A 24,087-nucleotide genomic window follows, 5' to 3' on the forward strand; every position below is an offset into this window, starting at 1 on the left:
ATGCCTATTGTTTTAATTAATCATCATCCCTTGGAGATTCAGGGACTCCTGATTCCCAAGGTCTGGCTTTTGATTAGAGTCAAATATGGTATATCTAAGGCAGCTGTGTGGCCAGCCTCCTCCTGTCTTTATTTGTACACATGTACATGAGCTGTCCCCAAATGTGTGTGTGCCAGGACACACACATTTTATGTTCCAATAGCAATATGCCCCTCAGAGCTTTTTTTTTTAGCTCCACCAAAAGCATATACCCACATGCCTCTAGAATAAAACAGGACAGTCTTGTCTGCCTGGGTTGTTCCCTGTTGAATTTACATTCCTCTTTCCTCAGAGCTCTGTTTTCTGCATTTCCTGGGATTATAGGAACCTTTTGTGTTTAAAATTCTTGTCCCTTGTTTTCCCCAGGTTGCTTTAAATAGAAGAGGAAAATAAACTGAGGAGCCATCAAAGCTCATCTCACTTCTCCAAACTGATTCTCTGACCCTTTTTACCATCTATGTCCCTCTCCAGCTTTTATCTGCACCGTTCCACCTTTTGCAATAGAAGAAAGCCCCTGAAGATCTTTCTGCCCTTTTAAAAGAATCCACCTCTGCAGCCAGACACCAAGCTTCATTTCTGTTAAGGTTTTCAATCCCGCTCACTCCTTTGTCTTGGTTTATACGTCACCCTGTTCCTCTTGGGTGGGCAAAAAGGGGATGGGTGCTGCCGCTGTGCTGAGTCCTGACTGGGTCACCCAGTGCTGCTGGGCTGTCTGGGCTAGGCTATAAAACAGAGCCAAGGCAGCGCAGCTGGCTCAGAGACCAGACTGAATTCTGCAGACGCGAGGGACCCACGCACAGCCTCTGCCTCCTCCTGCGTTGCTGTTTTTCCTGGAATACAGAACCAACCTCCAGAGCAAGATGTGCAAGGGACTCGCTGCGCTGCCAGCCACTTGCTTAAAAAGGTACTGTTTATTTCTGAGCGTCTGTTAATGGTCTTGTTAGGCTGATGTATTGAACTTGGTGTCTGAAGCACAAGTGGCAGATTTGGTTCTGCTGCTTTTCTAAGATAAGATATAAATGATTGCTTACAGGCTATTTTTTGATTTTTTTCTGTTATTCAGAAGCAGAATTACATGAAGGTTTTGTACTGTGCTGTGCAATCTCTAAGCCCATCCTTCTCATCAGCAAAACAAGCAGCTCTTAGCACTGCTACATATTGATATTCCTGTCATTTGTTCCTGCCACAAGCTTTGCACCCCTTTTCTCCATTGAATCCTTTCTCTGCTGAATTTTTCTTTCTTGATTTTTTGAGGGAAAAAAGAAGGCAGGAAGGATATATATATAAAAAAAAAATAAAAACCAGAATTCAGAGTCATTCTCCAAAACGCATCCCAAATGCAGAAGGCCAGCCTGGCAGGACAAGGCAGGGCTGCAAGGCAGCCCAGGGCAACGCGGATCTGGATGCGGCACCAGCCAGTACAGAGTCAGCCCCGGCTGTGTAGGGGCAGTGAGGGACCAGGGCAGGCTGTATCCTGGTGCACAGTGCTGTGGGGCTGGTGTGGGGCTGGCCATTCCCAGTGTGCCATGCTGATCAGGAAGGGCTGAGCTGTACCCCTGCCATGGGTGCATGATCCGGCTGCACCCAGGTGTGCGGTGCCAGCCAGGCATCCTTGTGCCCCCCAGACATGCTCTTGGCTTCATGGCCTGCCCTGCAGCCCAGTGTGAGGTGATCTCTATGCCAGCAAGGTGGCCATGAGCTCTCATGGAGGGGTGTTACTCCCTTTCAGGTGCTATGGGGCCTTGAGACCCCCAGCAGAGTGGCCCAGGTCCCCAGAATGGCACCAGTCCCACAGAAGTCCCTGCTCATCCAGCCCATACAGACTTGCATGGGTCTCTGATGATGCAGTGCTTTCCGGCCCCTCATGCCTTCAGGCTGCTTCCCAGTGGCTGTGCAGTGGGAGAGGGTTGGGAAAATACAAACTGAGGCTCAGCCAGCTCCCATCTAGAAGAAAAAGCTTCCACTCATGGTGGATTTGAAAACAAGTGATGAAAATGCAAGGAAGAAATATTGACACCCTCCACCAGACCCCCCCCCCCCCCCCCCCAGTTTTCAGGAACATGCGATTGGGAAAAAAAAAAAAAAGAACATTTAAAAAAAAAAGAAAAAAAGAAAAAGAGGAGGGGAGAGTTCACATCTTTTAACCTTTCTGTTCAGGATTGCCAAGAAAATCCCTCTCTCCCAGAAAGCTGCTGGACTCACTGCAAGCAGCAGCATCTTGTTTCCCCCTGCTGCCGCCTTCCTGCAGACCTGAGCAGACTCCTTCTTCTGGGGGCAAGCAGCATGACCGCGCGAGGCAGCCGAGTCTGCCAGCGCAGAGTACCCGATGTCTGCCAGGGCAAGGCCTGGGTGCTGGCCCTCATCACAAGCTCTAAGGAAGCTCTGAGGTCCCTTCACTCTCACCCTAGGGCTGCAGTTGTTAAGGAAACATTTAGGAGCACAGCAAAGTAGTGAGATAAGATATGATCGGGGGTGCTGACACGGTGTAAAGAGCAGTGCTGGGAGGCTGAGAAGCTACCAGTGCTCAGCCCCTACACAGCCTCTTGCTCTTTTCCAGGCTCTGATCTGAGAAGCAGGAGAGTAATTTCATGCTTACACTATCGTTGCACCCTGCAGCAGGCTAGGGCTTGCACCCCAAAGCAAGCAGGACTGATTTACCCACCCCTTCCTCCAGTTCTTAAATTGGAAGAAAATCCAGAGAGATGCTGAGAGCAATACCATCTGTAATCTAGATGCTGCTGTCAGGCAATGATTGTCCTAAGCATGCTAGAAGGCAGAACAAAATTAAACATGAATCCTTGAGGAGCTTGCTGTGGAGCAAGGGATTAGCCTGCAGCTAGTATCGGCTGGTTGTGGTGAAGCTCATGGCTCGGCCTCAGATCTCACCCCCTGGTCCTGCTGTGAGCCCTTTGCTTCCTCCCTTGCTTCTGTGTCACAGGCAGCTGCTTGGTGGTGTGGCCTGGCATGGCCCTGCTGTTCCTGTAGCTCGATGATGAGGCAGGGAGATGGCAGGGTCTGCCAGAAAGGATTAGCAAGGGTGTAAGAACCAGACACTGGTAGCTGCGCAAACCAGCTCAAGGAGAAGTGACGCATTTACAGTGCAGTGATGCCTTTCTATCATAATAATGTAATTGTAAACAAACAGTAGAAAACAGCAACTTCTCCCCCTTTGCAAGGCCCGCCTCCAGGCAGATGACCTTCTCAGCAAGAAAATGGTTGGTGCTGTTGAACACGAAAAATTACTTCTTTGACTTCGTTGTGTTTGTCTAGCAGCAGAAATGTGCATTATGTGAGGAAAGTCAGCACTGGAGTCACTAGCAGCCACCTGCATTTGTGTCATGAGTGAATTTAAAGGAGCTTGTTGTGGGTGAGGACACTGCAGCGGGAATTGCAATGCATTATCTTCATCTTGCTCTTGAATTGTTTCTTTCAGTGCCAAAGACATGAAGCATCGTCTGGGCTTCTTGCTGCAGAAGTCAGACTCCTGTGACTACGGCTCTTCCCAGGGCAAGAAGGAGAAAATATCTTCAAGCCAGAGGTAAGAGCAGATGCTGCCACGTAGTTAAGCCCAGGCTGGCACCAACATGTTATTTACTCCTTCACTGAGCTGAACTTCGATAGTGTTTCTGCTGCTGCCTCCTTGTAACTCCTGAATGCCTGTGTCTGAATCTAGTGGGCAATAGTTCTCAGGTATTGATAGTCCCTTTCCGTGAGGAAAGTTAAACGAGACGTCCTTTTCTGCCAGCACTTCTGTGATTCAATATGCATATGCACACGGAAAGATTTGTGCAGGGAAATAACGCCATCACAAGACCCAGCTGCTGTTCCCCTGACAGGTTAAAGAAATCAGCTCTTTGGAGTTAGCCGATACGACCTGTGTAAGAATGGTACCAACTCTGTGCTCCAGCAAGAGATGCGATCAGTCACAAAATAAACACAAAGTCTCCAATAATTGCCAGGGATCACAAACCAGCATTTCTGTAGATTGGATCTGGGATACTCAGGGGTCTCTCTAAAGGAATCAGACATTTCCTTCTTGGTCTTTTGTGTATGCTCTTAGAACAATCAGGGGAAAAGATATTCTAATGGTGCAGAGCAAAAGAACAAGTTTGTCTCTTCTGTATGGCCCTTAAATCTTCCCTATGTTTCTGCCTTTGTCTCCTTTTAGGGTTAGCCAAGAAGAAGTCAGAAAGTGGGCGGACTCTTTGGAAAACTTGATCCATCATGACAGTAAGTAAAGAGGGCCCTTCTGCTGCTGCAGAGTGTGTGTGCTGTGAGCAATCCCTGAAGTGAGCATGGACTGTTATGTCTCTTAGCAGCACACAGTACCTCTTTTGGCCACACAGGCCTCTGGGATGGGTGGTGAAGTGTCCCCTTGGTGAAATCCCAGGGACAATCATAAGATGTCAAGAGTGGGGCTTTGACCTGTTGCTAAGCTGTCCTGTTTGTAAATGCAACTGGTTTATCCCCTCTGCAAGGGGAGTGCAAGACCACAGCACACAGTTAACAGTGGGTTAAACAAGAACCAAAAAATGGAGAAGCTGAGCCCATGGGAGACTTTGTCTTCCTGTCGGTTCCAGGCTACACTGATGTTCTTGAGGTTTCCTTTGTGCTGTTCCCATGGCCTGAGGCTCTGTGGCAACTGTTGGCTGTCTCCTCAGGGCCTCCTGGGAACATGTGAGTTGCCTGCGTTCTCCTGGCTGAGACACTAGAGCAGTCTCACAGTGGGGGAGCAGGCAGCTGGGGGACCCAAATGCAACATCCCCGTGGGGCCTGTCTGAATTTCAGGCTCCCTCAACAGACACGAGCTGCACGAGGAACTACCATGGAGGCAGGCAGCCATCCTTGCTGCTAGCCCCAGGGGAGCTGCTCATTCTGCTCCGGGAAGGAGAACCCAGAACTGCTGTTTGCTGGAGTTCACAGGTACAACTATCCACAAACCAACACTCTTACCTGACCTGTTTTTTCTCTGAACAATCTGTAGGAGGACTGGCTGCTTTCCGTGCCTTTCTCAAATCTGAGTACAGTGAGGAAAACATTGAGTTCTGGGTCAGTTGTGAGGACTACAAGAAAACCAAGTCACCAGCCAAGCTCAGCACCAAGGCCAGAAAGATCTATGATGAGTTCATCTCAGTGCAGGCAACAAAAGAGGTATGTGCACAGAATATTTCTTGGGCAAAGGTATCACCCTGAATTCTGAACTAGGCCAGCAGTACAGGGAAGTAGAGACTGGTGATTTCACAAGAGTTGAAGGGTGCTGCTTCTCTGCTAGTTAGCAAGTAAATGTGTCATTTTTATTGCTTCCATATTAAACTTGGATAGAGAGAAAGTGGATTTAGTCACAACCATGTGACCGTCCTGTGGGCATACTCAAATGGGAGAAGCCCAAGAAGACTCTGATTCCCAGTGTTCCTGGTCCTTCCATGCAGTTTAGTTTCCTGGCTGGCCGCATCCCATAGGGGTATATGTCAGTCCTCCCTGACATTTCATCTGACAGAAGGGATGCATTGGTATCCAGCTGCGCAGATTCTGCCACAGCTACGGAGTGTCAAACAGCCATTACAGACATCTGCCCAATAAGGCGAGCTAAAGCACGTTTGGTGGAGAGATTCTTGGATTTTCCCTTACCTATGCTAGCCACTTCTGGGACACGTTCTAATTACGCTGTCCCTTTGGCCCACAGGTGAACCTGGATTCATGCACACGGGAGAAGACAAGCCACAACATGCTGGAGCCTACACTGTCCTGCTTTGATGAAGCTCAGAGAAAAATATTCACCCTCATGGAAAAGGATTCGTACCGCCGTTTCCTCAAGTCCCCCTACTACCTGGACTTGGTCAGCCCACCTGCTGCTGGCTGTGAGCCCGAAAACTGCAGAAGAAGCCACACTCACACCTTAGACTGCAACTCTAACATCATCTCCCAGTGCGCCTGAACCTGCAGCAAGGCAGGAGCAGGCAGGGCTCTTGCAGGAATATACGGCAGCAAAAGCATTCATTGGCATGAAGCAGCAGAGCTGTCTCCAATAGCTGTCTAATGTCCCAGGTGCATCCCATGTCATGCAACAGCCAGCATTGTAACCCAAGCCAGGCTCAGTCTGTGTAGCAAACCCTCCTCTGACTCCATCGGTATAGGAGCCCTGGAGTCTGTGTCTGACAGGAAAGCTGGGTGCAGTCCTTGTGTGTCCACTGTGTTTCTGGTGAGCCCTGCAAGCCCAGGAGGGTGGTGGGGAGCACTCATTCAGACCCAGCACTACCCACAGGGGACCAGACTTGCAGTGTTGCAGTGTGACACTTAGCAAAGAGCAGGGGAATGAGGAAGCCAAGGGAAGTGTTGGGGACTGTGATCTCCCCTTTCTAATTGGCAAAAGCTTAGATGAAAAGGACTTGCTCTGGTCCTTAGCAATGTGAAGCTCTCCCCTCTGTCCACTTCTCCCTCTGTAACATCTAGCTAATGCTGGCCAAGGATCTTTCCAAGGAGTGTACAAAGCTATTGTTTTGGGAGAGGTTCATTATTTTGTATATTATTGTGTCCCTCATGCTCCCATGTTAAACACTGTAGCAGAGCAGAACAGAAACATGTTTCTTCTCTCCCGGATGGACAGGTGTGTATTTCTGACTCTGGGAGCGCCATTTGAATTTAGGTTTATGTGCCCTGGCTTGTACGGAGCAGTTTGTGAGGGAGCAGGACCACAACCACAACAGCTGGGGGAGGAAAGACCCTGCTTGGGAGTACTTGAAAATGTCTTTTTTTTTCTTTTTTTAATGTTATTTATGGGAGTTTATATTTCAGTAGTAGCATGACTCACTTTTTTTTCCTGAAGATGGTAGGAGGAATGTGTCAGGCTCATTACTGCTCCTGGGCTTTGCAAGAAGGCAGCTTCATTTTTAGTCACTGTGGTTAGACATGGCCTTCATGGGGGGCTTTGGGACTGACACTGACCTGCAGTTGGAGGCAAGAAATAAGTGCAGGGCTTGCTGTCTTGGGCTGCCGTACCAGGTACCGCACTGTCCCCCAGCCGCTTGGTCTCTCCTTAGTTGGATATCACTGCTCTGACAACCGTGTATTGCTTGCTCTGCATCCCAGCCCAGATAACAGTTCTCACACGGGGGTTTTGACACGGCAGGAGGAGGCTGTGGTTCTCCAGTAGACACTTCCAGGCCCACAGAGAAACGTCTCTTTTAGCATTTGCTTTATTTCGTATTTATTCACCTGTACTGACACATACCACCATAGCATGTTCAGCTAAAAGATGGAGAGGCTTGCTAAAGCTCTGAACATAGCCAAGCATGTGGTTATGTTTTATTTCCCCTGGTACTGGGAATTCTTGATAACTATTATAAAAACTGCATTGATATTTAAATAATAATGAATTCATTCTGAATAAAAAAAAAAAAAAATTGTGGTAGTCCTTTCTAAAACACCATTGTGTGAACCAAAGAAAATGCACAGAGTCCCAATTCACTGGGCAAGGTTACTCTAAGAAGTCATTTTACAAATGGCTTCACACACGTTTTAATTACGGAAAGATGGAACAGCCATTTTTTCCTTCAGATGCCTTTGGCATCATGAGTGGGGGGGGTACTGGGCTTTTGGGGTCAATGCGATGCCTGAGAGTGAGCACAGCACAGGGACCACCCAGTCTTCCGAGAGGCTGGTCTGAGTGTTGAGGCCCCTGTGTCAGCGTTGGAGGGGGCAACATAAAGGAACACCTCCTCACTGCAGATGTCTTCCCAACCACAGCTCAGCCTGTCCCTGTTCCCTGTGGACACAGAGATGCCCAAAGACTGTGCAGCTGGCAGTGATCAGGGCTGGCTCTTGTACCCCTACAGGCACCACAGCAGCTACCAGGCTGTGAGCCAAGCATGTGAGCTGAAGCCTGAGGAGTCACCTGGGCCATGGGGCTGAGGGTGCCTGTGCCACGCTGATGAGTTTCCTTTGGACCAGCCTCCTGGGATGATGTTTTTATTTGCTTTTTCAGTTTCCTGAGAAACCAACACATCTGTTGCAGCAGTAGCTCTCAGGAGCCCTTGGTCTTGCCAGGCCTTTTGGGTACAAGTTTTGGGAGAGCACTGTATTGGGTAAGGAAACTTCCAGTGCAAAGAGATAAAATAAATCATCAATCAAGATAGTAGCAGAAATAACATGTTTATGTGTGGATTACTGAGTAGTACAAGAACATGTGTTAACACAACAAGTCCCTCAGTGCACACCTGTGCTCATGTCTTCCCCATATGAAGATCTGTAGTGGAAAGCACATGGAGAACGTCAGCCTGAAAATCTGCTGCTTGTGTCAGGAGCCACTTGCCCCTCCTGATCTCATTTCAGCCCTTGTCCACAGCACTCAGCACCCTCCAAGAAGTGACCAAGGAACAGGGGGAGCCTGGGTGAGCCCTGGGACACCCTCAGCCATCCCTGGGCAGTCCCCAAGGCTGGGACCAGGCAACACCAGCAGAGCCCTCAATCACTGTGTTGGGGGAGAGCTGGATGCATCACACCATGGCTGGGGGGGTGTGAGGGTCTGGGTCACTGGAACAACCAGAAAACACACAGCAAATGATCCGCTGGTGTTATTCCAAGGGATGCGGCTGCAGGGAGCAGTCCTCCACATGTCTCTATGGTGGGAAGTGGGATCCAGGGAGGCACTGAGGCAGTGCCTGGTGCCTGGGGACCCTGCTGCAACGTGGGGTTACCTTGCCCCACAGCCGGGTTGGGGTCCTTCAGAGAGCACAAGAATGGCCTCCTGTGTCAGCTCCGGTGCCAGGGTGCACCCAGCAGCCACAGCACAGGGTGATTCTGGAGGATGTTTTGGAAGATGCACCTTTGCGTTCACTTAGGGGAATGGCCAAGGTTTCCCTGCACAAGGTCTGAGGCTGCGCTCGACCCACACATGCTCATCTCTCTGACAGACCACAAGCATAATAACCAGAAACTGCTTTTTGGCTCTCTGACTCGCTAGGGATCCAGATGCCCATGTTAGGAGTATTGCATATATGTATGTGTGTATACTTATATATGAGTATATGGATACAGATGCACAATGTTGTGTGTATAGTGCTCATACATATGCCAAGTATCACAAAACCAGTGTGATAAAATATATGAAGATATATGACAGTTGGGATTAGCCCAACAGTAAATACCTCTGGGCCTGTGGAATGCTCTGCTATGGCAAAGGTACAGGTATTGCTGCCTTTCTGGGATGAGCCTGCTTGAGTAATTAGCCATATGACCCTTCTACACAAACACAACTTCCCAAGAGCTCCAAAATGCTTCAGGGGCCACATTTTATGGCCATGTAGCAGATCACTGGCACTTGTTCAATCGCCCCCTAAAGAAGGCTTCCAGCATTGTAGCAGAAATCGAGCTGGGGAGGGATTTCCAGTAGAGCTGTTTCATCTCTCCTGAATCCAGCCTCCACCTTTCTTTTCAGCAAAACATACCTAGACACCTTCTCCATGCCCCACACATCGCTGTTGCAGCTAGTCACATCTCAGGTTTTGGTGGCATACAGCAAGCCAGCCTCCAGCAGCATCCCACCCGATATGGCATTGGTGTTGGCATTTAAACTGCGAAATGTGTGACGGTGTCTGGAAATAGCAGCCAAAGGCTTAAGTGAAAATTAATGCTCTAGGTCTTTATGCAGGGAAGCCTGTCTGGATTTGCATTTCTGAGTCATGCTGTAAATAGGGAGCTTGAACATGCTGAACCTGCTTGTACTGACACCAGTCTGTGGAGACATTAGGAGAGTACATGGAGCACACATGGGCGGAGGTCGTGGGAGCATCCTGCAGCAGAAGGGTTGGCCAAGTCCCCAGCCCGTGCCCAGCCCTGCTCCTGCCTCCCCATTGCTGCCCACCAGCTTTGGGCAGTGGGCACTGCTGGGGGAACCTGCACTCTCTTGACAGATCCCTCCTGCTGCCCAGGGTTCCCTTGGGCTCCTTGGGCCACCCAAACTGCTCCCCACACTCACCCCAGGGGAATGTCCTGCGAGCATCACCCTCTGCAGTTCTAGCACCGACTTTCCCAGGCCATTTGCTCCAGAGTTAGAAAATGTCACGTTTGTGATGGCCTCCATCTTTCTCCTGCCTCCCCATCCCTGCCTGGAAAACACAGCCCTCTTCCTGCAGCTCAGGATGTATTTTTCTTCATCACCATAGTGACACCATGTAAATATTTGGGGCTGGTGGGGTTTTGATCAGATTTTGAAGAGGCTGGCAAACCCCTTGTTTATGTTACTGCATTTCGCACAGTCTCATGACCTGCAGTTGAGGTTGAGCAGCCTGAAGGGGTGGCTGGTCCAGGATGCCTGCTGGGAGCATGGGGGCTTGTTATTTTGCTGGCGTGTGTCAGGTTGCCAGCTGAAGCAGCTCATTTCAAGACATGTCCTTGAGGATGCTGCACCAGGAAACCATTGTGGGGATGAAATGTCCTGGAGCCCAGGGGTTCATCACATTTGCCTTGAGGCTGAAATGAGACCCCAGTTGCCTTTCATATATGCCCTTGCCCTATTCTCATTCGTAATTTCTTGTGGTGGTGAATAGTGGGCTGGCTTTAAATCATTTGAAAAGAGCTGGTCTTTTTAAGAGACAGCCTTATAGAAACACATGTCCTGGGCAGATTGGAGGAGACAGGAGAGAGAGATGCAGGCTACACAAACTCAGCAGATTTTGCCATCTGTTAAAGAAGCCAGGGGTTTATTTTTCATGTCTCCAGTGATGGTTTTGTGTTTGCGTTTGTTGGGGGGATATGGGGGGTGGGTTGTTTTTTTAATCAGCTGTAAACAGTTGCAATTGCAGTTTTTTCAGCCCCAACGTGATTTTCCTTCCTCCTCTAATCAATGCCCCTCAGTTGGGTTTGTGCAGAAGTATTGCTTTGGCATGCCTACTGCAGAGAGAAGCAACAGGAGCAAGAAATCACTGCAGCAACACCTGAAGCTGCAGTCCTGTGGAAGGCTGCGCAGGCACTGGGGACAAGGCCACAGGCTGCAGGCTATGAGCTCAGTACATTGTGCAAGTGGCTGGAGCGACCAGGAGGTCTGGGTTGCTAAACAGTCCCAGTGTTTTGAGCAAACAGATCTCGTTTTATCCTCTTTACTGTCTTTAGCGTGAAGCAAACAGGCTGCCTCACAGCTGACTCCAAGAGGAGTCATAGGGGAAGTGGTGGTGCAGGCTCACTCTGCCACCCCTCATGCCAGCCCAGTGCACCCTGCAGCACATGGCCACGTGGCTCCTGGCTCAGCTGTCCCTGCCATTCCACCAACCCTGCCACCCTGCTGTGCCTGCCATGCAGCCATCACTGTTCCTGCTGATGATCTGCTTTCTGAAGACCAGGTAACGCCAGTCCATTGGTGGACATGCCCCAGCCTGCACCCCAGGACTACAGGACTTAGCCAGGGAGGGCAGCACCCACAGGGTACCCTGTGCAGCCACAGCAACACCCTGGGAAGCTGGGAGAAGGGGGCAAGCCTGGGCTAGACCAGCAATTTGGGCAAAACTGGAAGAAAAATTGTCACGTCCTAAGATGTCCTAGAGAAGGCAGAGCCAGAACTTCTGAGCCTCCGATTAAAGCCAAGACCCACAGCGCCAGGAGCATGCCAGTTCACAGTCACTGCAGGGCTGGGGCTGCTCCCACCCTTCTGGGTCCCAAACCCACGGAGGATCAGAGGGGTTTCTGCTAACTGGTCTTTCATGGGAGAGGAAAGAGACTTTAAGAGAGGAAACATCAGGACATCTGACAGTCCAAAGCACAGGGCGGGGATGCTTAGCAATGCTCCTGGGTGCTCCTCTAGGGTGGTATCAAGAAAGTAAAGCTGCTGAGGAGAAGGGGCAGGTGTTTAGATAGAAGCAGTGGGGCCGCCCGCAGCGAACGCCTCACACAGCCCTGCCACATTGCTACTTGATTAACTCTTGATAAAACTCCGACCGCACAAATCTGGGTAGGGAGTCTTTCTCCATCAGGGCAAAAATCCTCTTCTGGGCCATGTCAAAGCTGCTTGGTGATGGCTCCACCAGGTTCTTCATGGTCACAGCCTTGGTGAAGTGGTCGATGTTCACCTGTGATTGAGTGTAAGAGATGTGGGGACCCTGCCCTTGCAAGGGATGGGTGATGGCATCTCCCATCCCCTGCTCTGTCCCACCAACAACCATGCAAAGGTTATGAGGAGGGACTGAATTAGGTTCACTTATCTGGGCGGATTATTGGTGGCAAATCTGTAAGGATGAGGTTTATCCTGCAGCACAGCTAACTCGGGGAGGGAGATGACTGTAAATTGTCACCCTTTATGATCAATGTAAGCCCTCTGTGGGGAGAGGGGAACAGGCATGTGCTGGAGGTGCCCATGGCAGGAAACAGCCCAGCAGAGGCTAAGCATGCAAACAAGGGCACCAAGGCTGTGAAGGGTGGGAGGGCAGCACATTGGGATGGGGCTGCCCTTGGCTGGGGGTACAGCCCTCCAAGCCCCTCAGCCACGGTACAAGGTGCCCTGCAGCCAATGCTTTCCTTGGGATTAGGCCACTGGGGCAGCAGCCTCAACCCTCCTGATATCACCTCCTGCCCCAAGGCCACTGACCTCTTTGGGTGCCTCAGTCTGAATGAACTCCTCGTAGATCTTTCTGGCCTTCTCTGCCATCTTCACGGGGGACTTGGTTTTCTTGTAGTCCTCGCAGGCCATCCAGAACTCAACGTTCTCCTCACTGAACTCGGAGCGCAGGAAGCTGTGGAAGCTGGCGAGCCCATCTGTTGGGGGAGACAAGCCCTCACTGAGCACTGGTGGTCGCAAGGGGCTGACCCCTTACTGAGCACCCGGGGGGGACATGACCACAGGTGAACGTGAACTTACAGGGGTTTTGCAGGAGCTTCTCCAGGGAATCACGCCACTGCAGAGCCTCCTCCAGTGATGGCCTGAAGGGAGTAAAGAAAGCCCAGGTGGTCCATGCTCAGCACAGCACCGGTCTGGGCTCCAGGTTTTTAAACATTTCCTTTAAAAATCAGGAGGAATGGAGGAACAAGCTGTGGACACTGTTACAGAGTGAGAACAATGGTGGAGAAATGGGGATGCTACTATGCTGCAGTATAGTACTCTCTCTCCTCCCAGGCAAAGCCAAGAGCCAGGGAAGGTGAGGATGGGGCTGCATGGGCAAATTTACTGGTGTCTGAGCAGAGATACAGTTGAACTGCGAATCGAGCCCCCTCTGCAGCCATGATTCCCTTCCTTTCCCCAGCACCCATGGATGGGAGGGCAGAGCGGGGCTCTGCAGGCAGCTGGAAAGCGTTGCTATGTTTTCCCTCTGGGATGGGGAAGGATGCTTCCTGCTGGAGGGGCGGAAAGGCCGGATCATTCTAGCCCTGCACTGCCGGGTGGGGGTCAGCAGCCCTCAATTCCCACAGCCCTCTTGCCCCATTCCCACGGCCCGCAGCAGGGCAGGATGCGGCCCTGGCTCCCTTCCTCCCCAGTGAAAACCTTTGGTGTTTTTCATGTGCGTGGGTTTTCCTCTCTTTGTTTCTTCTTTTTTGATGCAATTCGTGTAAATGTGACAGTGTGACTAAAGAGCTTGGGGGGGGGGGAGGTTTGTGGTTCTGGGTCTTGTTGAGTTTTCTTAAGCCCCAAGGAGTTTGACCACACTGCCCTGGGGTGCACTGATGCCCAGTGTTGGAGGGGAACCCTCCTCCAATTCCTGAGTGCTGGATTCGCTGCAGGCCATCACCACTCCCCATGGCCAGTGCAGCACTCAGGCTTGTTTTGCTGCTTGTTTGGCTACGCACTGGGTCTGAACCCCTCTGGGTGAGCAGAGCAACCCTGAGGCTGGGGAGGGAGCAGTGGGCAGGACAACTTGCTGGTCCTGGGGACATTGGTGCTTCAGCAGTGGGTCTGGGGTAAGTGCAGGTGCTCCCATTCAGCCGCCCTGCCCTGGCTTCAGCTGGGAGAGGAGTGTGGCAGAAATGCAAGGCTTGCTCAGGTTGGGTGTCCAGCCCTCACTCGTCATCAAACCGCCAGCAACCACAGTAAGGACCATGGTGGAGGCTCTGGTCATTCACTTTCTGCACCTCAAATTGCATTTGCACTTGCCACCAAGGATGAAAAGCTCTCCCTGCCCCCGTGTTCCTGGCAGGCGTCTCCCCACCCTGGCGAGAGGGAGCATCACTGCAGGTACCCAACACAATCCAGATTTCCTGGAAACTACCAAATTCATTTTTCCATTAGCTGAATGTCACAGGGATGAAATTAACTCTGAGCAAGATGCTGACGGATGAGTGATACAGAGGCTCCACAGTGCAGGAGAAAACAACTCCTCCAGCCAGCGGGGAGTGAAGATGTTCTCCAGCTTTCTGCACAGACAGCTAATGGGGACAAATGTGTCTCCTTCACAGGCATCCAGGGCACGCCAGCGACAGAGTGTGAAATGCACTGTCTGTCGAGGTTCTGCCTGACCTGCCTGGCCCAGGCAGCTCTCATTGAGCAGCGCTGCAGCAGACAGGCACAGCACTGGCAAGTGTCCCTGTGCTCTCTTTGGGCTCTCATCAGGGTGAGCAGGATGTTCATCCATACTTTGGCTTGTTTTGGGGGTTTCTTTTGGTTTTTTTTTGAGTTTTTAGCAATCCCTCGGCAGAGGGTTACTGGCTTAGAGTAACATTTCCTGGGCTGAAAGGGACAGGTGTAAAACAAAAAGTCATGACTTTCAAGAGGAAATAGAAACCTGGCCTCATGAACAGTGGGCACAAGGTTCTCCTGGTTTTCATTGTGACATGGCCACTCAAACCCTTCAAGATGAGCTCTTGCTCCCGGTGCCAAGAGCAAGACTGGCTGGGCCAGTCAGCCTCCTACCTCCAGCAAGTCATTCTGGGTGCTGTCAGACCTGGGTTCTCCAGCACTGCCTGTGCAGCCCCAGGGCAGGGGCATTGTCTCCAGGACAGTCACACACATCTGATGGTGACACAGCTGAGGGGTGCCAGAAAAGTGGCCAGGGCAGCAGCTCAGCTACCTGAGGCTGTATTGAAGGTACCACAGGCAAGGCCATCATCATATGGCCAGGAAGCTATCCTGCTTCTAGATTTAAGCTAACATTTCTTTCCAAGGTTTGTTTTGCCTCCTTTGAACTGTCAATCCTGCAGCACAGCTCATCAGCCTCTCTAGCTTCAACTTCTCTTTGCTTTGTCATTAACTCAGCTCAGTGCCAGAGAGCAGAGGCTCGGGGCAAAGGCAATAAGGTGAGAAGGTGCCATCATCACAAAGCTGCCCAGAGCCAGGCATCACACTGAGGGGCCATGCACACAGCTTGGGGACACACTGCCATGTTGAAACCAGCAGACTGTGCAAAGCTGGCACCCCTGGACTGAGGCAGCTGACTCAAAGAAGTCCAATTGCCAAATGCCTCTGGCAAAACCTTATCAAATAATGTGAGATCTCATCAGAAGTAAATTGAGTTTCCATGAGAAATCTGGTTTCCATAAAGCTGTATTGCCTGACACATCTCATGTTGCCCTGACATAACTGTCTGAGCCCACATCTAACCCATGGTCATGAGGACCATGTCACAAGCTGCATGCCATGTAAAGCCTCCTGTGCCCACTAGCAGCAGGGTCTTCAGCTCCTTCTTGTCCACCTCTCCAGCCAGGCATGAGTGCCTGCACAGCCCACCCCAGCACAGTACTCACTTCTGGGCCTTGGGAGGCTTCTCCGGCTTCTCTGGATAGGGGATAATGAAGTCAATGGCCGAGTCAGGTTTCTGGAGCAGTGTGCCCAGCTTGGTCTTGATCTCCTTGGCCCTGCAAGAAGGGATGAGCAAAGACAGGTCAGGTGGAAGGGATGGGACAGTGGGGATGGTCCCTGCTTGTGCCTGCATGGACCCTAGCACAGCCACTGGTGAGGTACAAAGCTGTGTAATTAATTAGACATGAATAAATAGACCCTAATGCTGTAAAGGTGCCTGGCTAAAGCATTTCAAACCAGGCACTCTGAATTAGCGGCAGTGCTTGATCTTGATCTTGATGGCTTTGCTTTGTCCCCATCTGTGGCCATGATAATTGCATCAGTGGAGCTGGCTGCTCTGAGGATGAATTAGGGGACATGTGCACAGCACTTAGTTTCTATAGTGACGAGCCCAGTGGAAATGCTGGTGAGGAGGTGCAGGAGCTGCCTTCAGAGAGGAGGCTGTGCAGGATGCCATGCTGGGCTGCACGGCAGTGCCTGCCCCACACCTGTCCATGTTGTGACTGCCAGCCCTGCTTTGCCATCAGTATTCAGAGCAGGGTGCCCTAATATATACATCTAGTGTGTATATAAGTAATAAATAAGCCTTATGTCTGCACAGGAGGTGAATGAGAGCAAGGGGACTCACTGCTTCCCCGCAGGGTAGCTGGGCTTGTTGCCTTCTCCATGGCACAGCTGTCGAAGCTGGGCTGCAGCTCCCTGGGTCCAGGGCTCACTGTGCTTCTCCTCTCTGCTGTTTATTTTCACAAGTCCTCTGTGGATGCTCACTCCCTTGCTATGTCTGCTATTTCATTTCCATTCCTTCAGCTTTTATCCCGCCTTTAAAACCCACACTGTGTTTTGGTTTTCCACCCTTCAGCCCCACGGGTGACTTTTTGAAGCCTGACATGGGCTCTGCTTCTCCATCAGCTGCCCCCCAACTTCTGCTGCAGAATCCTGGCTCTGACAGCCACCCTAGTGTGGGAGCAGGCAGTGGGGTGAGCAGCTCAGCGGGGTCTGCAAGGACCACCTGCAGTGGGTGTAAGCACAGACCTGGAAGCACGGCTGTGTTCATGGAAAATGTCAGCAGCTGCAGGGACAGCTGCCACTGCTCGTGCTTCTGAGAAAACCTGAATGTTGCCTGGAAGGACCAGGACCTTGGGTGAAGGGTGATGAGGTCCCCACGTTCCCACACCAAGGTATCTCTGGGATGGAGATGCTGCTATGCACTGTTCATCCCGCTCCCTCTAATAAATAAATAACATGCAAATAAATGCTCCAAGATGGAGCTGGCTCCTGACACACAAAAGCTGAGGTTGGCTATCCTGTGAGCCTCAGGTGCCCCTCGGCACCCCACTGGCACCACTGTGCCAGGACCCCTGTGTCATGGCTGTGACCCACATGGATGGCACAGCAGCAGTGAGGGGGGCAGGTGAAGTGGGCAGGAGCTGCAGCCCCACTGGCACCAAAGCAATAGGCTGGTGCAGAAGGTGCCACAGGAAAGCTGATGGGGCAGGGTGGCCATCCCTTTGGCTTTGCTTTCACAGGCAGCTCTGTGGCCCCTGATGAAGAGGACACATGGGCTCAGGGAGCAGCAATCAAAGAGGGGCTGAGCAAAAGTGCTCAGGAGGACAGAGCTGGGAATGCTGCCATGGCCAACCCACTACTGGTGCTTGGTGTGGGCACCAGGGACAGTCCCCTTCAGGTGATAAGACCATGTGCTTGACCACAGGGGTTTTGTCTGGCTGGAGCAGGGCTGAAGAGCTAGTGGGAAGTGGCTTGCCCACTTCCAAAGCAAGGATGGTGCATGCCAGGGGGACCCAGACAGGCAGAGGGGAAACATGGGCTGTGCGGGAGCAGGGCACTAGGAGCAGAATCTAACATGCAACAGCCTAAGGAGGTGGCAAGGCAAGACCAGCACTCTGCCACTATCTGAGCAGGACCCAGTAACCCCCACACCCTGGTGCCAGCGAAGCCAGTGCACACGCAAGGTTTGGCTGTAACTGATGGTGACTTCAAGCAGGAGCAATGGATAATGCTTAGACCTGGTTCAAAATCTTGTTCTCCAGTTCTCACCCTCTGACAGCTGAGCCACACACCCTTCACATGGCTGAGGACTCCATTTCAGTTCAGCCCTGGGCCACCTTCCCTTGGGCTGTGATGTAGGTGTGCTTCTCCCCAGCCTGGTCTGCTGGGCTGGTGTTGGACCTACACTGCAGCCCCACTGCCTGCTGCTCCCAGTGGGGCTCCCTTGATGGCTCCATCCCTGCTCCATCCCATGGTGCCGTTGGTGCACCATCAGTGGCTGCCCACCCTGCTGAAGCCCCACAGATCCTAGTGTGGGGACAGCAGCTGCCCACAAGCAAGCCCTTGGCTATGGGGCCTTCATGAAATATGGGGAGATGGCAAAGATGAATAAGCCTGTTGAAAAGAAGCAAGAAAGAACAGGCAGGGGGCTGAGTGCTTACAGGCTGGCGGAAGGGAAGGACTATTTAAAGACATCATCCTGGCATCCTCCAGCAGATGTATCATAAGCTTTCAAGCAAGGCTTCAGCAAAGGCTAAACAGCAGGGTAAAAAAAGGCAGTTATAAACAAAAAGGCATCCTTCAACCCCCTCAGCTACGTCCAAGTGAGAAAAAGCAGGAGAACCGTAAACTGTGGAAGGTTAAGTGTGAGAACATATGGGAGCAAGCCAAGAAAAAGCCTGAGAAACAGCTTCCAAGAAACATTAAAAGAAAATATCTTTTTATTAAAAAAAAAACAACTCTGTCAAACACATCAAGGGAATGAAGGGCTCTGGGGAGGGTCACGAGAGACTCCAGCTTCACAAACAGAACTGAAAAAAAGAGGCTCAAAGACCTTAAAGCTGGAAGCTAAAGCTCCTGCTATGGCAGGGAGGTGCCAGAGGGAATGCCCTTTGAGTGGAAAAGGGTGCCAGGGGGATTCAAGGAACCATAAAGTTGCAAGTGTGATGCTGTACAGGCACGTAAGCAGCAGTCATATCAGGGAGCCATGGTGGACACATGGACAAATATGGTCTATTGGAGCGGAGTCAAGGCAGCTCTGGCTGTAGGAAGAGATTCCTCCAAACTTATTGGTCCTCTCTGAAGAGGCCAGCAAGCATGTGGTTTGGGAAGAGTCAGGGGGTACCAGCCCCTTGGGTCTGCAGGGGACCCTGGATGGGCTCTCCAGACCCCAGGCAGCTGCAGGGGACAAAGTCATCTCACGCATGGCAGCGTGTGGAACAGCGTGGGAAAAGTAGCACAAAACACGCAGGGGACATGGTGTGTTTTCCTGCATGGGGATGGCCCTAGGGGAATGCAGGCTGGGGCTGTGCTGTTAAATGTATCACACCACACACAGTGCCCAAGCAGCAGATATTGCACTGGAGTACCCGGGTGCAGCACTTGGGGATCAGTTGTGAGAAGCTGCAGGAGGGTCTCGTGAAGCAGCTGTTGAAATGCCTGTAGAGCAATACAAAATGATGCACATGGGATAAACACAGTCCTAACTCCACATATAAAAGCATAAGGGAAACTGACTTTGAGAGCGGGGATTTGAGCATATAATGGAGGTCAATGAAAGCATCAGCTTAGCACCTGTGGAAATAAACCTGTTTCAGTATGCGGAAGTAGCAGAAGAGTGACAAGAAAGATGACACCAGAGTCAGAAATGTGTGGATCACCCATATCTTGAAGTGCTGCTGAGCCACCCATGGTGCAAGAGTCTGCAGGAGACCCAGCAAGGTGAGCAAGGGGCCAGAAGGATGACCAAAAGGCACATTTCAAGCAAAGAAATTGTGGCAGGTCTGTGCTGCTGTTTGTGCCTGTGATGGGAATTTGCCTTGTTTTTGAGCAAGCCGCATCAAGTCTCCAGTGGCACAGCTTCCACTGATAAATGGGGGCTTCTCCCAAGCTCCCTCCTGAACACTGAACGCCACCCTCACTCTCATCTAAAAACAGTACTGACGCATTTGTAGCTGTAGGAAATCCTCACTAGGTAATTCACATATAAACTCTTTTATCAGCTTTTACCCCAGCCTTGTGCAATAGCCTCCCTTGCACCTCTGCTTCTTCCCGGAGCCCCTCCAAACCCCCTCCAGCTCCACAGGTTTTGCTGAGCATGGAAATAGCTGGGGGCTGGAGCCTGCCTGGGTTCTCAAGGGGCAAGAGCAGCTTAGGAAGCACCACCACCACCCAGGGCAGGTTGAGGCAGGTGCCAGGGCGGAGGGGTGTGAAGATGAGGATGGTCATCTGCCACAAGTGAGGCAGAGTGGGTGCTCTGCACAGAGCTGAGCCTCTTGAGAGGGGCTGGGGATGGCTGATCTGTCTGTGAGGGAGACATAGGCACATCAAGAGGATTTTGAGGCACTTTGGAGCCAGGCTGTTTGTGCCTCAGAAAGACAACCACTTTCCTACTCTTTCCCCACCTCCTGTGTTTTGCAATTAGGATCTGAGGACAACACACCCCTGCTCCAGGCTCGCACAGGGGAGCAGATGAGGTTGAGGATAGGTAGGGGCCCAAACTCACCCCTCAGAAAGGCTCGCAGGCTGGAGAGGAGAGTTCTGGACTGCATCAGTGCTCACCCCCCAGGGGTCTTAGCCACTTGCAGCAACCTGCTGAGACCCTGCCAGTAAGCCTCCCTTCCCTCCCTCCTCAGAGCTGGGCCACCCCAGTCCCAATTGAAGATGTCCATCATGGGAATGTGCTATAGGAAGAGCCTCTCTGCCCGCAGCCACCCCTGGCAGAGCCCTGGGGGGAGGCAGGCTCCCCCCATCCCCTCACGGGCTGTCCGCTCTCACCTCTCCAGGCATGTGTGGGGCAGTGCTGCTAGTCCTTTGCACATCTTGTAGGCTGTAGCTTTCCTCGGGAGGAGAAAGGTGCGAAAGACGTCTAAAGCAGGCAGTGGCTCAGTCTGAAGCCTAGCTCCCGCTCTTGCTCCTATATAGCACAGGGAGCTGGACCCCCGCCAGCTCTGTAACCAATGCCGTTCGTCCTCCCCAGCTGGCCCCAGCACAGCAGCTTCTGGATATTGTTTTCTACTCCCTAAGCTCACACAAGGGGAAAAAAAATGTGCTTTTTTCTGGGGTTGATCTGATAATCAAACTCGAAGGGCCAGGCTGCTGTTTGGGGCACTTCAAGAAGCCCATAGAGTTTCTCCTTAATGACATACCAGTATTTAGATAAGCCAGGCAGAAATATTTCATTCAAGAAAGGTATTTTCCAGTGCAAAATGTCACTTTCTTAAAAAGAGCTTATGAGAAGTCCTGCTGTTGAATTGAAGGCTGTGGCTAATGTCAAAATATCCACAGTTTCAACAGTGGTTATCAGCTGGTGAGTGACAGTGGCTGTTGTTCCAGAACAAATTTATTTTAATATAAGCATAAAAAAAACTTTTAATCGTAGCAAATGTTGCAGTTTTATCTGACAGTGACACTTTGATAAGGCCAAAAAAAATCCCACCCAGAATTTTATTATGTGCAAAATCTGGATCCTTTTTGATGCCACTTCAGAGCAGTAAAACACACCAGAGACTGGAGTGACCACAACGTGGGATGCAGGGCCTGAACAGGGACTGGTCCCTGGCTCACCCGGCATAGCTCTGTCCCATCGCAGTCCCTTGCTTCCTTAAGGCTTGGGTGCTACACAGCACTGTGGCATTTCTGTTTGCTTGGGTAAGATCTCTTTGACTGCACCACTAACTCGCAACCACAGAGCCAGTGCCTCTCTATAGTGCTGTCATCTGTGGCATGAGTTTCTTCCAGCCTCAGCCAGGCACCCAGCACAGTGTATGGGCAAACCCCAGCCAGTGAGGCTGCTGCTGCCAAGCAAACCATGGTGAACACTGGGACCAGCCTGGCTCTGAGTGATTCCATAGTCAAAGCCCTCACGCAGTGGCTCCCTGTGCCACTGAGGCGGATGACGAGCTGCAACCAGCAGCTGCCATGGAGTCACTCTTAACACGGCTTAGCTGTGCTTGGAGTGGAGATGGTAACACAGCCATCCTGGGTCTCTCCCTGCTGCCTGTCAGCCAGAATGTGACAGCCTGCCCTCAGCAGGGTCACCTGGGCCATGGCCCATCACCTAGGTCTGCATGAGGGGGAAACCCTCAAACACAAGCAGAGCCTCAGCACCAGCTCTCCTGCAGTTTGTGTAGCAGGACTTGCTCACACCCGCATGGGTCTCTGCCACCCCACAACAGTGCCTGTACAATTACAGCCACTGGCACAGGCACAGTACAGAAGGTGTGAGGCTCCACTCTGCTTCCATCTCCTGCTCCCCGGGCATCCCACCCGAGGTGTGGGCTCACGATTCACCCTGAAAGTCTGCCACCTGCCTGTCCTGACCTCGGCTGCCTGGGTGACTATGGAAATGTGCATCTAAGTGCCTTGTTTAACATCCACAGCTCAGAGCTGGAAACAGGGGACCTTGCTCCTCTCCCTGGCTGTCCACAACCCAAGGGCCTTAACTGTGCTGACCAACCCCACCTGCTCCCTCGGCCCAGGGCTACATTTAAGCTCAGCCTTGAGCCTTATTTCTTGCCCCCTTGAGCTATGTCAGAGGTGTGCGTGGCTCTGGCTCCTGTTCCTGGACGCACTTCGGGCTTGTATTGTAGTCCTGTTTTCTGCTGTTTTGGGATTATGCAGCAAGCCAGCTTCTGCATCTCAGCATGTGAGTTAACTGAAAGCTGCAAGTCTGCTGGAAACTCTGTATCCCTGCAAAGCTTGGGCTAGCTTTTTACTGGCTTGCAATAGAAATTGAATGAAAAAAGTACAGCCATTTCAAAGGATGAGATTCTTGAATGATGTTTGCCTGAACTTGGGCTGATGAGAGACCCCTGGATGGACTCAAGCAGGGGTTCCAAGTTCCTTCCCACTGCCTGGCACTGATATGTCCACTAGCCCACCTTGTGCCTCACTGAGGGGAGCAGGAAACAAGGGCAGCCGCAGAGGATGGAGGTAGTTTAGTCCTTCACAGGCTGCTTTTCACAAAGGAGCTGGGGTGAGGCACCGTAATGAGCACGGAGATGCTTCACCCGAATTTGGGGGTAGCCCAGAGCCTGATTGCCCCATGTCCCAGCAGCTGTGATGCAGCGCCCTGCTCTTTGCAAGCTCAGCACTTTTCATAGGCTGTGCCAGTTGCCCTCGGGGTCAGAGGGCACGTCCAGGCCATTCATCTGCTAGCAGAGATGTCACCAGGGTGTTCTGGCGAGTGTCAGGTCAGCGCCTGCCAGCTCCATGGCTGCTCTGAAAAGCCCCTTTGACACCGAGGTGCTGTTTGCAGGGTGCTTTGCCAGCCCGCTGGGCACCTCCCGGTGTGGGGAGCGGGTGGCAGTGGCGGGTGGGTGAGAGGTGCCGGTGGTTCTCACAGCTCCAGGGCTGGGAAGAACAGCGAGGCCATGGGACCACATGGGAAGCCCCCCCAGCCTCGCACTCAGCTGCTGAGCCATTGGGAATACAGTTATTTTTTCTCATTTATCTTCAGTAATAAAGTCATCGTCAAAATCCCAGGGGAGCTCGGATCTGTGGGATCAGGCGGTTTGTGCAAACGCTGTCCAGCAGACAGACACTCCTACGTGCTCTCCTCCCAGCTCCAGCTGAGCTGCATGCCCCTGGAAAGCAGGCAGCTGCTCCAGGTGTGCGGGAGGCATGGCTCCAGCTCTGCAGACCTCCCACTGCCCGGAGGAGCCCAGAGCTTTGTCCTGAGAGACTCCACAGAGGAACTGGGTCTACCCCCTAAAGACTTACCTACTTCATACCTCTTTCAGCCCTGCATGGGCAAATCCCCTGTTTTTGTGGCTCTCCTCAGTGACTAATGCTCTTTAATTTCTTCCACAGCCTTAGGGCGGGGGTGTAATGAATGCACAGAACAAGTTGTGGAAATTTAGGTCCAGAATGACTGATGAAACTCCATGCAGGGTGATAAAGAAGCTATACTGGGATATAATGTGCTGGGATTGTAGTTGTGCGTTTCAGCAGAGACTTTTCTGGAACACTGAAAAAGAAACCATATACCACTGAGCAGAAACAAGGGTTACACAGAAATAGCTTGTGTTTTCCATGGACCTTTGTCCAGTAAGAAATGTTTGGTTTGTGTGTTTCAAGGCTTTAAAGCGCTAAGAAAATATTTCCAATAAGAAACTACTCAGACCTTTCTTTTCTTCCCACGACAGCTGAATTTCTTTAAGAGCTCTTCTGGGAGAGCTTTTTGGAGACCCAAGTGCACTCTGAGGACCAAGTTGTCTTGTGTACACAATGGCTGGCTTCCCCCAAGAGCGTTCTAGGTTTGTGCCTTGCAACTGCCCCCTCAAAAAACATGTGGAATCTCCCATTACACCAGATTTATCCTAGGCCATGTT

At 51.6% G+C, this 24,087-nt stretch overlaps 2 protein-coding genes across 3 annotated transcripts; one reads left to right on the top strand and one right to left on the bottom strand.

Moving 5' to 3' along the window:
* Window positions 1-597: 597 nt before the first annotated feature.
* RGS4 (regulator of G protein signaling 4) lies at window positions 598-6,797 on the top strand. 2 transcript variants are annotated; one of them, XM_061451767.1, is made up of 5 exons: window positions 692-943; window positions 3,473-3,577; window positions 4,208-4,269; window positions 5,024-5,190; window positions 5,723-6,797. In XM_061451767.1, exons 1-5 carry the CDS (start codon window positions 900-902, stop codon window positions 5,972-5,974), a joined length of 630 nt encoding a protein of 209 aa, XP_061307751.1. In that variant the 5' UTR covers window positions 692-899; the 3' UTR covers window positions 5,975-6,797. The 2 variants fall into 2 exon arrangements, with proteins under 2 accessions (XP_061307752.1, XP_061307751.1); XM_061451768.1 differs by lacking the exon at window positions 5,024-5,190 and having other exon boundaries at window positions 598-943; window positions 5,723-5,793.
* A 3,999-nt stretch (window positions 6,798-10,796) lies between these two features.
* On the bottom strand, window positions 10,797-20,652 carry RGS5 (regulator of G protein signaling 5). The gene is made up of 5 exons (XM_061451769.1): window positions 20,531-20,652; window positions 15,694-15,804; window positions 12,881-12,942; window positions 12,611-12,777; window positions 10,797-12,095 (listed from the first exon to the last, which is right to left on the bottom strand). Exons 1-5 carry the CDS (start codon window positions 20,572-20,574, stop codon window positions 11,934-11,936), a joined length of 546 nt encoding a protein of 181 aa, XP_061307753.1. The 5' UTR covers window positions 20,575-20,652; the 3' UTR covers window positions 10,797-11,933.
* Window positions 20,653-24,087: the final 3,435 nt, after the last annotated feature.

Source organism: Pezoporus flaviventris, unplaced genomic scaffold (genome assembly GCF_033815535.1).
Source record: "Pezoporus flaviventris isolate CSIRO_AGI_PZ_B2104156 unplaced genomic scaffold, CSIRO_AGI_Pfla_v1 ptg000013l, whole genome shotgun sequence".
NCBI lineage: Eukaryota > Metazoa > Chordata > Aves > Psittaciformes > Psittacidae > Pezoporus > Pezoporus flaviventris.

What these genes read in the sequence shown, in the direction of transcription:
- RGS4 (XM_061451767.1), top strand. Translation starts at nt 900, where the DNA reads ATGTGCAAGGGACTCGCTGCGCTGCCAGCCACTTGCTTAAAAAG. An exon ending in CCAGCCACTTGCTTAAAAAG is followed by an intron (nt 944 to 3,472) that starts GTACTGTTTATT and finishes TGTTTCTTTCAG; the next exon opens with TGCCAAAGACATGAAGCATC. An exon ending in AAAATATCTTCAAGCCAGAG is followed by an intron (nt 3,578 to 4,207) that starts GTAAGAGCAGAT and finishes GTCTCCTTTTAG; the next exon opens with GGTTAGCCAAGAAGAAGTCA.
- RGS5 (XM_061451769.1), bottom strand. Translation starts at nt 20,574, where the DNA reads ATGTGCAAAGGACTAGCAGCACTGCCCCACACATGCCTGGAGAG. An exon ending in AAGCCTCCCAAGGCCCAGAA is followed by an intron (nt 12,943 to 15,693) that starts GTGAGTACTGTG and finishes TACTCCCTTCAG; the next exon opens with GCCATCACTGGAGGAGGCTC. An exon ending in AGACTGAGGCACCCAAAGAG is followed by an intron (nt 12,096 to 12,610) that starts GTCAGTGGCCTT and finishes ACTCAATCACAG; the next exon opens with GTGAACATCGACCACTTCAC.